Raw genomic sequence first — 12,587 nt, 5'->3', positions numbered from 1 at the left:
CGGTTCGTCAGACAAACTGGAGAGGCCTTCCGTTCAGCCCTCCGGAATGTCTTTCGCCCCCTGCCACACCTTGAGACGACCTCCCACTCTACCACAGGTGAGGGACCAGCCTCAATGCGGGCAGTATCCCGGGCAACCACAGTCGTAGTCCGATCGGGGGATGCGTGGGACGAGCTGGCCGTCCCCGACAAACCCCCATCCGGACCCCAACAGTGATGCCCATTGGCAACAGCCTCAAGCTGTGTGACCGAAGCCAACACTGCCTGAAGCTGGGAGCGAAGGGATGCCAACTCAGCCTGCATCCGAACACAGCAGTTGCAGTCCCTATCCATGCTAAAACTTGTGCAAAGAACGTCTGAACTAATCCACAGAGAGCGCAAACAAAACGACACAAAATTGAAGCGGTTATTAAAATACAAGATTGCCTAGTAAATGCAGTAATGCTGCCACTTGTGCACTGCTGACACACTGCTCGGCGGCGGAAGGAGACTACGCGATTTAACACTATTCGAGTACTAAAACGTGATGCTACAACTCTCAAATACTATAATACGCCCGAAATTTATGAATTAAACAATGCAAGTACCAAAAACACGCAAAGAAATTAAGAAGTAAACTATGTAACAAATGAGTGAGCTAGGAGTATACGACTTGCTGCTGCAGCTGCTTATCCAACGGCGGCAGGGAGCAGCTTCCATCATGGGAGGAAGGGAGATGGTCTTCAGCATTTGTCATGAAATTCGACCATCACGGTCATTTTGGAAAGGAAATAAGATGGATTTATGATAGATATCCATTAATATGGAACTAACTTATAGATAATGTTCTGCAGTTTCTTATGAGTTCCCCCAAAATCACTCCCCTCCTTCTCTCCATATAATTCAGAAGTAAATCCAACTGAATTGATATGTGGCATAATATTAAGAAACATAAACATAAAAAAGTAAACCCTAACAGAAATGCTCTATGTAGCTGCAATGGGAATTTCCTGACAACAGACTGCAATGACAAATTCACCAAAGTTTACTTGGTGACATTTACCATAGATAATGAGCCCATAGTTGCTTAATACTGGAGATGGTTTGTTTTGCCAAGTGGATCCATGTAAGACTTGGACTCGTCCATTAGTGTCTATGAGAGATGGGCCCACTAGTTAGAATCATTTCTAGTGCTGCCAAAATTCTGTGAAATGGGAATCATTGACAATGAAAATGATTTGGTTTGACTTTTGTCTGTTGCATGAGGGGTGTATTTGTTTAAGAAGCTGGTCATGAAGCTGATGAGCTAGAGAGACCATGGAATAACAAATCAGTATGTGTATAGTGAAAGATGTGTAAGACGAGCCTCACAAGGTTTAATCCCTCACAGTAATGAACTATCAGTTTATTGAAAAGAATACATAGAAGATGTAACAGATGTAGCACAGGATGGCCATGGACCACCATTACTTGCAGGCCTGGATCTATGGGGGGGGGGGGGGGGGGCAACAAACTGGGATATATGACCCGGGCAGCAATTTTGATGGGGCACCAGATTCATATTCTTGAAGGAAAAAACCTTGTTTCACAAAGTGCCTAGCATCTAGCACACATTGGTCTAATGATTATTCATATGATTTTGAAATGCATCCCTGTTGATTTTTGAACACATTCTAAGTTGATTTCTGAATGAATCATAAGTTGATTTTTGAATGTGTACATGATGTCTCTGACAGGGGAATTCCCATTGCATCTAGAAATACAAAACTTTTCTGCAGACAAAAGGGGATGGAGCTACACAAGCTGGGCAAAATAAACCTGAACAGGATGCCAATCACTGTTTGTGTGGTCGACTGTGTGTGCGAATGATCAGTGTTGTTATAATTATTTGTGAAATCCATAGAGTCAGAGTATCAGAGTGGAAATAAACAACTAATGGGAATAACGGGTAATAAAGAGTACATATTAACGTCTCTATGTATCCAAGAAAATAAAACTTTGACAGAATATTTTTGCCAGATCACTTCACTACTAAGGGACAGTTGTACAGTCCCCAGTTAGCAGCTGCTTGAGTTCTATTCTTGGAACAGCATGGAAAACGCATTGTACGAACACTTAATAGTGCCTAACTGGAGAATAAACATGGGATAACTAAACTGAACTGGTGATTCTGGCAGGGTTAGTGAAGTAATAAGTTTCGACAATGCAGAAATAGTTACAGAATTAGTTCATTAGAATGAGGAAAGAGAAGAAACGGGGACATCACACAAATTATATGGAAGAATATGACATCTAAATTATATGGAAGAATATGACGATTCCAAATTTGTATAAAAATTTTGTACTACTACTTTCTGATCTCATGCTTGAGAACCTGGAGCATATTAATAAAATCTGAAACTATTTCCTAACAAAAAATGTTTTTCTTGTTGTTGGCCTAATAAGCATTTCATATTAGTACTTGATGAATTATATTCTCTCATTTTACTTATGTAAATGAGGTAGGTAAAAATAATCATTTGTGACAAAACAGTCTTGCTTATTTGGCGTATGTTACAATTGCTGCAATATCAGAAAGGCCTATTTTGTTTTATCCAGCAGACAGTGATGAAATAGACATAATCAAATCGAGAAACCACACCAGTCTTGGATACTACACGTTAACAGGATTTTCAGTATTAGACAACGACATTTTGATTTTACATGTAGCAAAACGTTTGACGAGCTTTGACGAGGTAATAGATTCTTTCACAGAAAGGAAAGCACGCCATATAAAGCTGTAGCAAGATTAGAGAAAAAAGAAATGCTGGAACCTAAGGATTGAAAAAAAATGTGTACTGTCTTGCTTCTCTCTTGTCTTTACTGGTTTTATGTTTCCTACATTTAATTTTATGTCAAACAAAAGAGAAAGTTATTAGTTAAGAGGCAATAAAGAGTGCAAATTTTCTGAAGAGTTCTTATCCTCCCAGTTACAAATAATCCCATGCAGCATTAATTGTGGGTTTATTTTAAGGGGGGTAGGATGTTGAACCTATTGACTGGGAGCAGGAGAGGCATCACAGGACATTTTAATTTCCATTGTCCTGGATATAGGTTTGATTGCTTTCATTACAAAATACACATTTGAATTCTACAGAGCAAAGTACAGTGATAGAAGAATGCTGTGGGAAGAGGCTTGGCACACTCAAGGCCAAATAACATGTCTTACAGTTCGTCAGACATGTTTTATATGTCAAACTCTTAAGAAAGACGTGCACTACAAAATAAACATATTTTTGAAAAATTGATTTTAAAAATTTTTGTAGGTCCTATCTCAAATGCTTGATGGGGGGGGGGGGGCACTATGAAGTTTTTGGCCCAATTAGGAAATATCATAGATCCAGGGCTGATTACTTGGAGGGGAGTTTGATAAAGCGGTTAAAGAACTATTACTTTAAACAGCCTCTTGGGCATGATGAAATAACTGGAGAAATGTCCAAAGCATTAGATGATAAAACAACAGTATTTATGTGTGATATCAAAACAATAATAAAGGAAGTTAAGACAAATTTGAATTTTGTGCCATTTTGTCATGTGACAGTTTGCAGCCGTGGTTTTTTCATGTTTGTTATCTGCGATCCTTCCCATTAGTAGCTGATAGCTTTTGTGTGGTAAGCATTGTTGTTTGATGTTTATTTTCATCATGGAGCAGATGACAACTTAGCAGTATATCCAAGTTAAAAAGGTTATTAGAAAAAAACAGTGAGAGACCCATGGCAACCATTCGTGAATTGCGTGTGACACTCGGAGGTAATGCTGCTCCAACCAAATCATCAGTTTGGAAGTTGATTCAAAAGTTTGAGACCACGGGCTCTGTTTCAAATTTTAAGAAAACAGTATGACCTCTTTCTACTCGAACACAAGAAAACTTTGCTGTTGTGCATGACAATGTGACTGTAAGCCCCAGAAAATCGGTTCTCTGATGAGCTCAGCAATTGAATTTATCACCTAGTTCACTTCATGACATCCTTTCAGAAGATCTGAAAACGCATGCGCACATGATTCAACTTACATAAGAGGTGAAGCCTGCAGATCTTGGAAAGAGACATCGATTTGCTCAATTTTCTCAGATAAGGTGTTCCACCTCAGTCGGAATGTCAATGAACAGAACTGCAGAATTTGGGATAGCAAAAATCTGCCAAGTGAGTGTGGAAGATGAGATGCATTCACAGTGCATGACTGTGTGGTATGTGTTTTGGGCAGGAGTAGTGATCGGCCCATACCTTTTTGAAAATGATGAGGGAGCTGCTGTTACTGAGAACAGCGACCATTACTGAAATATGCTCTCCGATTAGTTTTTCCCTCTTATGGATGAAAATTATGATTTTTGGCTTCAACAAGATGGTGCAGCATGTCACACATCCCGTGAAAGAATTGCTTCAAAAACTTCTCTCTTTACGTGGGAACCAGGAACGGTGTGCCAGATCATGCAATCTTATACCTAGACTTTTTTTGGGGATTTGTGAAATCAAAAGTGTGTGTGAACAAACCACAAACAATAAATTAATTAAAGGATGAAATTAAGAGGGGTTATTCACGGCAACCCACCAGATATTTGTGAGAGCGACACTGAGAACTTCAATGAACGCATTGTTAGTTCCCGCTTGGCCATTGGTGGTCATATGGAGGATGTAATTTTTCATACATAAAAGTTACTTAATGTGTTTGTAAAAAAAATACATTTTCAATAAATTTTGTACATTCTATAGCATTTTAATATTCATCACTATTTCCCGAGCACCCTCTATTTATCTATGATATCATTAGTGACTTGTATGGAAAAGGAGAAGTCTCCAACATTTTCCAAAAGAATAACCCTCATACCAACATCTAGACTCTAGAGAGATCGCAATAGACACATGGGAAGACAATTGTACATTAACTGTTTACTGACCATTGCCTCCAAGATCCTGAGAAAAGTCATAAGCAACATAATCCACCAAAATTAATCAAAACCTCATGGAAGAGCAATTTGGGATTAGGAAGGATAGAAAAACTAGTGAAACACTAAGTAGTGTAATGATACTATGTAAAACATGCTCAGAATTAATAACAAATATATTAGGTAAAGGCTTTTTACATTGTAGACTGACCCTAAATGGTAGAAATTCTTGGGTACATTAAGTTAGATCAGCAAGACAGGATAACAATTCACGAACTTTACAGGGAGCAGACAGCAGTTGCCAAAAACAGCATCGAGGGAAAACTTAAAAGAGTGAATAAAAATATTCAGCAAGAGAGCAGCCCTTTTCCCTTACTGTTCAGTATTTGCATTGAAGATGCAATAAACAATAGTAAAGATACATATATTGAGGGAATATTTATACAAACAAAAGAAAATAAAAAAACAATGCTTTAGATTTACAAATGATCCACCAGTTCAGCTGAACCTGAACACACCCTTCAAAAGGCTACAGAAATAAACTACAGACTCTTTCAGAAACATGTAATTTGAGAGTAAATAAGCAATAGGGAGGTGCAAATAATAATCTTAATTTAAATCTGGATAGTTGCCACTCATTATATATAGCAGAGATGCTGAGTTGCAGATAGGCACAATAAAAAGACTGTCAGAAAGTGAGCTTTCGGCCGACAAGGCCTTCATCGGAAATAGACAACACCCACACACACACACTCACACAAACATCATTCACACACACACAACAACAGTCTCTGGCTTCTGAGGCCAGACTGCAAGCAGCAGCACATTATGGGAGAAGCAGCTATGTGGACATGATAAGGAGGAGGCTGGGAAGGGGCTAGATGAGTAAGGACAATGACTAACAGAGGTTGAAGCCAGGAGGGTTGTGGGAATGTAGGATATATTTCAGAGAGAGTTCCCACCTGCACAATTCAGAAAAGCTGCTGATGATGGGAAAGATTCAGATGGCACAGGCTCTGAAGCAGTCATTGAAATGGGGAATGTTGTTTCGGGCAGAGTGCTTAACAGTGGGGTGTTCCAGCTATTTCTTGGCCACAAATTGTCGGTGACCATTCATGTGCACAGACACCTTGTTGGTTGTCATGCCCACGTAGAATGCAGCGCAGTGGTTGCAGCTTAGCTTGTGATCAGATGACTGGTTTCATAGGTAGCCTTGCCTTTGATGGGGTAGGTGGTGCTTGTGACCGGGCTGGATTAGATGGTGTTGGGAGGATGTATTGGACAGGTCTTGCATCTAGGTCTATTACTGGGATGTGAACCATGGCGAGGCAACGGGTTGGGAGAAGGGTTGTGTAGGGATGGATAAGGATTTGTGTGGGTTCAGTGGGTGGCGGATACCACTGTGGGAGAGGTAGGAAGGGTAGTGTGTAGGACATTCCTCATTTCAGGGCATGGCAAGAGGTAGTCGAAACCCTGGCGGAGAATGTGATTCAGTTGCTCCAGTCCCGTGTGGTACTCAGTTACGAGGGAAATGCTCCTCTGTGGCTAGACAGAGGGACACCAGTCACCCACCACCTCACAAAGTCCCAGCATCCGGCCACAGAGGAGCATCTCCCTCGTGACTCAGTATCACACAGGACTGGAGCAATTAAATCAAATTCACCACTCTCTGCCTCTTGTTGTACCCTAAAGTAAGGGATGTCCTACCCACTGTCCTTCCCAACCTTCCCACAGTGGTAGTCCGCTGCCCACTGAACCTATACAATATCCTTGTCCATCCCTACAAAACTGCTGCTCCCAACCCCATGGCTTATATCCCTCTAATAGACTTAGATGCAAGACCTGTCCTATATCATCCTCCCACCACCATCTACTCCAGTCTGGTCACGAGCTTCATCTATCCCATCCAAGGCAGGGCTACCTGTGAAACCAGTCATGTGATCTAAAAGCTATGCTGCAACCACTGTGATGCATTCTACATGGGCATAACGATCAACAAGATGTCTGGCCGTTCGAATGAGCACCGACAAACTGTGGCCAAGAAACAGCTGAACCACCCCATTGCTGAGCACACCACCCTACAGGACATTCTTCATTTAAATGAATCCTTCACAGCCTATGCCACCTGGCTCCTTCCCACCAGCACTAGCGTTTCAGAATTGCACAGGTGGGAACTCTCCCTGCAATATGTCCTACATTCCCATAACCCTCCTCACCTCAACCTTCATCAGTCATTTTCCTTACCTATCTAGCTCCTTCCCTGTCCCCATTCCAACACTACATGGCCCTCTGTACCGCCAACACACTCAGTATTTTTATTTCTCTCCTTTTCTGCTATTCCCCTGCTCCCTGTCTAATCGCCTGAAAGCAGCTAGCTGCCTTATCCTCTCCGCACGTCATCCCTGAATGCTCCCACAAGCAGCTCTTTACTGTCCCTCTCACCTACTTTATCGCTCCCTCTCCTTGCCCCAGCCTCCTCCTTACTTCCACCACCTGGTTGCTTCTTCCATCAAGCACTGCTGTTCACAGTGTGGCCTCAGCAGCCAGAAACTGGTCCTGTGTGTGTGTGTGTGTGTGTGTGTTTTTGACAGTCTTCCTGTTGTGATTACCTGTGACTCAGCATTGGTGCTGTTCGGTGAGTAGCAACTATCCTTTTCAACATATTGTTGCATTCCATCATCTTGGATTTTCCATTGTTCATTTTTAAATCTTGATGGAGAGAATCTGAAAGAGGCCACAAGCTTTAAGTAACTTGGTAGCAGAATAGTCAGTGATGGGTGAACAAGCTGCAACACCATGCTACAATAAGAAGTTGCTACAAACATCAATGTTGGTTTGAACACAAAGAAAATATTTAATTTGGAATGTTACCCTCTATGGTTCAGACATGGATTGTAGAGAATCAAGAACAAAAAAAGGATATAGGCTTTGAGGCATGTTGTTGGAGAAGAATTCTCGTGGTATCTTGGTAACATAAAATAAGCAATGTAGTACTCTTCCAAGTGATGGAGACTTTTTGCTCTTCAGTAATAGAGGAGAGAAAAAGTCATTGTGGAAGGACAGTTTTGTTTGTTTATTCATTCATTCCTTCATTCTTCACAAACACAGCATGGTATCTGAACAATTAAAATGGGCCAGACAACTCTCATTTTTGTTTGTAATAATTATTTCTACCAGTTTCTTACAAATACTAAAAAAAGAGAAAAAAATAATACTACCTGCTCAAAAGAGACTAATACTGCAAAAAAGGAAAAACAGAAAAATTACTTTATACTGGTACAAAACTACTATTAACCCCTTAACCAGTTACCCAACTATTAATACTACTTTTGGTGCTGCTGATTCTATGTATAAAATTGGTACAGTTATCTTTTTTTGTTCATTCTTCAGGGTACACCCAAACACTAGAAGATTGTCTTCTGTACTGGATTCACCCTCACACTACCCTGGTGAGCAGCTGTTATTTACTGGATTTCTTGGGCATGGGGCAGCACATCAGCAGTGTTCACTCTGTGACAGTTAATTCCATGATTCACTCTAACATCTTAGAATCCACTTGTTGGTTATCATTTGCACCAAAGCGATACACTTCCCTTCTTAGCCTTCCTGGATATGGCAGCTGCAGTATTGGCTAAGATGCGCCAGGTTGATTGTTCCTCAGTGTTGCCTTGGTATCTTGTGTCCTTAATGCCTGACCACTATTACCTGTCACATTTTGTAATGTGCATAGTTCTACTGAAGTGTTGAAAGACTCCAGTTATGTGTTGTAACTGAATCAACTACTTCACTAATGATATGTCTCCTTGATTGTTGTTCAGGAGCGTTTACCATGACTATTTTCTTATGGTTGCCTTCTCATAGTTTCTTGATGCTGTGGACCTGCTGTGCAGTGCTACCAACACGTGCTGTGTGACTTCGTTTCCATTTGCAGAGGGTTGAGGGCTGTAAGGAAGCTCTGTAATCTTCAAGCTATAAAAAATTGTAACTCTCTTTTAAAGAACTCTTCCACATTTTGTTGCACCTGTGTAATATTCATATAAATTCGATGAACAGAACATTTTCGAAGTGAATCTTGTAACATCACAGAAGAGACATTTCTCTTCAGCTTCATTCATCTGTTTCTGGACGTTGACACTGTAGGCACACCACTTTCTCTCTGCCTTCCAAAACGCCATCAAGCCACAATGTCAAAGCATAAGTGACCCCCTCATAGCAGATGGGGATGCTAGATCACTGTCAGTCTTTGCCAATGTCCTGTGCCTATGCTTCCTTTATCATCTCTGCACATATGTCAATGCAAAGTGTGCACATTGGAGATTCTCTAGATGCTAACTACCTCAACAATGTTTTACAAGAACATCTTTCATCTGACTGTGAGGAAAAGGTGGAACAACTAGTTATTCTAGACCACAGTAGAGTTGTAGAATGCGTACACTGTTGAGACTCAACTATTTTTCATCTGTCTTTTGACTTTGTGCAGTTATTTTGCATACTGGCCATGACCTGTCAGGTAATGTATCACTCCGCTTGACAGGTGAGGAAATATCATTTTTAGTCTCTTCCTCTTGGCCTCAGTTCTAAGTATTCCTTGCACTTCGAGTGGGAATATTTCTAGAATTGGCAACAATGCATCATTTGGAATTCTACAATAGGTGCCTGTTAGTCTCAGTAGCACACCTTGTTTCACTTTTATGACTAAGGAAACTGGCTTGACATGCTGTAATCTATGAGCCCCACACTTGCACTACATTCTGTAACTGGCACTAATGAAGATTAGTGGTATGCCCTAATTTTTTTCATGGAATTTTAAATTACTTGTTTGTGATGGTTATAATTTGTGCTTCACATTTGAGCCTTTTCTGCCCGCCTCCTCTAGGTAATGTATGAAATATTGACATTCATCCAGAAATACTCCCTAGACATCTCGTTACCACACTTCATCTAATTGTTACATCATGTACTGTTATTTTAGGGTTCTCACTAAGTTCCCTTTCAGGAGGAGGTGTGTGGTTTTGTGAGGTGCTAGTGATAATTTGATGCTTTGGCACCATCCTTCAAGTTCATACAGCCCAGCATTTCATTTGTCTGATGTAATTCTTTTCGAGTCACCACTAAGAAGTCGCCTGCAAATGCTACCAGTCTGCTTATTTTACTGCTCTCAAGTTACTGCTGTAATATGGGATCCAACACTACATCCTAAAACTAGGGACCGCACACTGATCTCTGGGGACAGCCTTTCATTAGGGTGTTTATTATTACCTTTCCTAGGCATATTGACAAAATCAGACCCAATAAACAAAGCCAGAATTGTTTTGAAGACCATGTGATCGGTAGAGTTGAAAATCAAAGTCGAGATCCAGTAACGTGAGGAGGTAACAATTGTATTCGTGAGTTAGCATAATATGAAGTCTTCAGTGACAGGATACAAATTGCAAATCCAGTCTTTGGGCCCAGTATTTATTTCCTGTTGTAGGCCAGTGGCTTTTACCATATGATGTGTTTGCCACAACCTCTGGTCATAGCCACTGAAGTGAAGCTATCTGCAACACAAATAATATCACCACCACTCTCTGAGTTTGTCTCCATATTACTTAAAGAGAGATGATGTTAAATCTCTTCCCCCTGTTAACTGGATTATGGGGTTGGTATTGGCTTTGGTGGATAGTTTGTGATAGTTTTGTTCCTAGAAAACCAGAATTTCCAGTTTAAACTGTTCTCTGTTGCTTGACTGAGTTTTTGTTTATCAGATACACAAAAACACTTATAGATCTTGTCAGCTGGATTTTAATTGAAGTTCAAGAAACTCTATTAGTTCTGGGTACAGCAAAGCAGGCAGTGTGTCACAAAACTTGCTAGTTAAATGTGCCAAAATGGCACTCGGCAGCACTACACAGACTATCTTGGGTAAAATATTTTGATTATGCCATTTGCCAAATGCCTTTGGAGATTATCCTCAAAATTAAATGAATTAGTGCTGGATATTTAACACCCATATTTAATAATGTTTCTCACTGTGTAATGCATGCCATTAATTTTGTTTCAGGTAACATGTATACAGCATATCGAACACAAAATGGAAGCTGTGGCGTATTAAGGTTCAGAATGTAGAAGGCTTTCTGGGTCTACTGAATGTGAAACATTATTGTTGCAATAGGAACTGAAGGTTGAATATTTTTCTTGCCTTGAAATATAGTCCTGAGAATTTTAAAGAAGGGAGTAAGGATATTGTACTCAGATAATAATCAAGAGAGTGTTAGTCCTCCATTTTTTGTTCTTTACCTAATGTGAAGACTTAGGTAATACATTTGCTTTATAAAATGTGTGCTTGATTTTTAGAACATTATTTCTTTGTGATATGTAGTATATATTGAATGTATTGGATTGAATGTATTGGAATAGCTGCCTTGTGATACATGAAAAGAAACTTGTTTTGATGTAGGGAACAAGTGTTTTGCTGATTCATTTTAATATTGTCTGAATAATTTGAGGATGCAAAACGTAGTTACCTGAGTGTCATTGTATAATTCATAACATTATGTTTCCTTGTATATAATTTGTCAATAGTGTAAAAGACATTTTGTAGCATAATTTTTGTGAATACAGCATTATGAGACTAGCTTTAATTCAGTTGTATACCTAGTGTGTTTGAATAGTTCATTTAATTAGCTAATGTGTGCCTGTGCATCGGTGTAACTTTAGGTTAATAGAATTGCTGTTCAATTTCTTTTGAATGTGTAACAGCTTGGGTTGTTTAAACATTATAAAATTCATAAAATTGTTTTGACAGTATTTATTAGTTGTAAAATTGTGTCCATAAACCGTATTCTGTAACGAGTTACTTTCATATATGTGTAATGGTTGTGTTTACAACCTCCAGTGTGCTGCTTTGCACTTTAGTCAACAGCTGAATGTGCGATAATGTATGAAATTATTGTTTATTTAAATAATGAGAAAAAAGCTTCTGGATTTAAATTCAGTGTGTTCATTGATTAATTTGCTGTTTCCTTTATCTTACATTTGAGTCTCTCCCATTCCACGAACATATCCAATTACATTCCCCTAGGTCCAATGTGCAGAATATTAATAGTGTTTTTGATGCTACCAACTGTCTGTTCTGTACTTTGTATATGTTGGCAAGATGCCACTATACCATTCTGCTTGATATGTTCTTTATATTACAGCCTCTTTTGACCAGCATAAAAATGATTGCATTATCCACACTGGAGTCTGTATGCACTAGTTGCTACATATTTTAAGCTTCTTTTTTTTTTTTTTTTTTTTTTTTTTTCAATGCTTTACAATTTTGTGTCCAAGCTTAAATCTTGATTGGCATGCTGTCAGAAATATTAGAACAAGTCATTTTTTAGATGTGTCCAAAATACTTCATTTTAATGAATTTCTCATTGTTGTGGGGGCTGTGTATAACAGGGGAATGCAACTACGACATAAAGAAAAAAAAACTATGAATTCAATACTAGTTTATCCTCTCACTAATGTCACATTGGAATTCCATAAATATTATTTTAACTTTGGTGTAATTGAAACTACAGTAGGCTGTGTTGTGAAATAATAAATTACAAAAGCTTGTAGGCACAGTCCAGTCTGTGATCAGAGTCTAAACACTGCATGATGGCATGTGACTGTTGTAGCTGGAAACTAGCTGAAAAGATTTCTTATCCTTCCATGGC

General features: G+C 39.4%; 1 protein-coding gene across 4 annotated transcripts in view; it reads left to right on the top strand.

Annotated features, from left to right (window-relative positions):
* The window catches only part of LOC126175377 (dihydroxyacetone phosphate acyltransferase), a 134,272-nt gene extending 122,380 nt beyond the window's left edge, over positions 1-11,892 (top strand). For all 4 annotated transcript variants that reach the window (XM_049922159.1, XM_049922152.1, XM_049922168.1 and 1 more), the window contains one exon: positions 10,943-11,892. In XM_049922159.1, the coding sequence (XP_049778116.1) occupies positions 10,943-10,946 (4 nt within the window). In that variant the 3' untranslated portion in view covers positions 10,947-11,892. The remainder of the gene's footprint in view (positions 1-10,942) is intronic.
* The last annotated feature ends 695 nt before the right edge of the window (positions 11,893-12,587 follow it).

This window comes from Schistocerca cancellata, chromosome 1 (assembly GCF_023864275.1).
Source record: "Schistocerca cancellata isolate TAMUIC-IGC-003103 chromosome 1, iqSchCanc2.1, whole genome shotgun sequence".
Lineage (NCBI taxonomy): Eukaryota > Metazoa > Arthropoda > Insecta > Orthoptera > Acrididae > Schistocerca > Schistocerca cancellata.
Note: the sequence above shows the minus strand (reverse complement) of the source record. Positions and strands in the feature narration are given on the sequence as shown.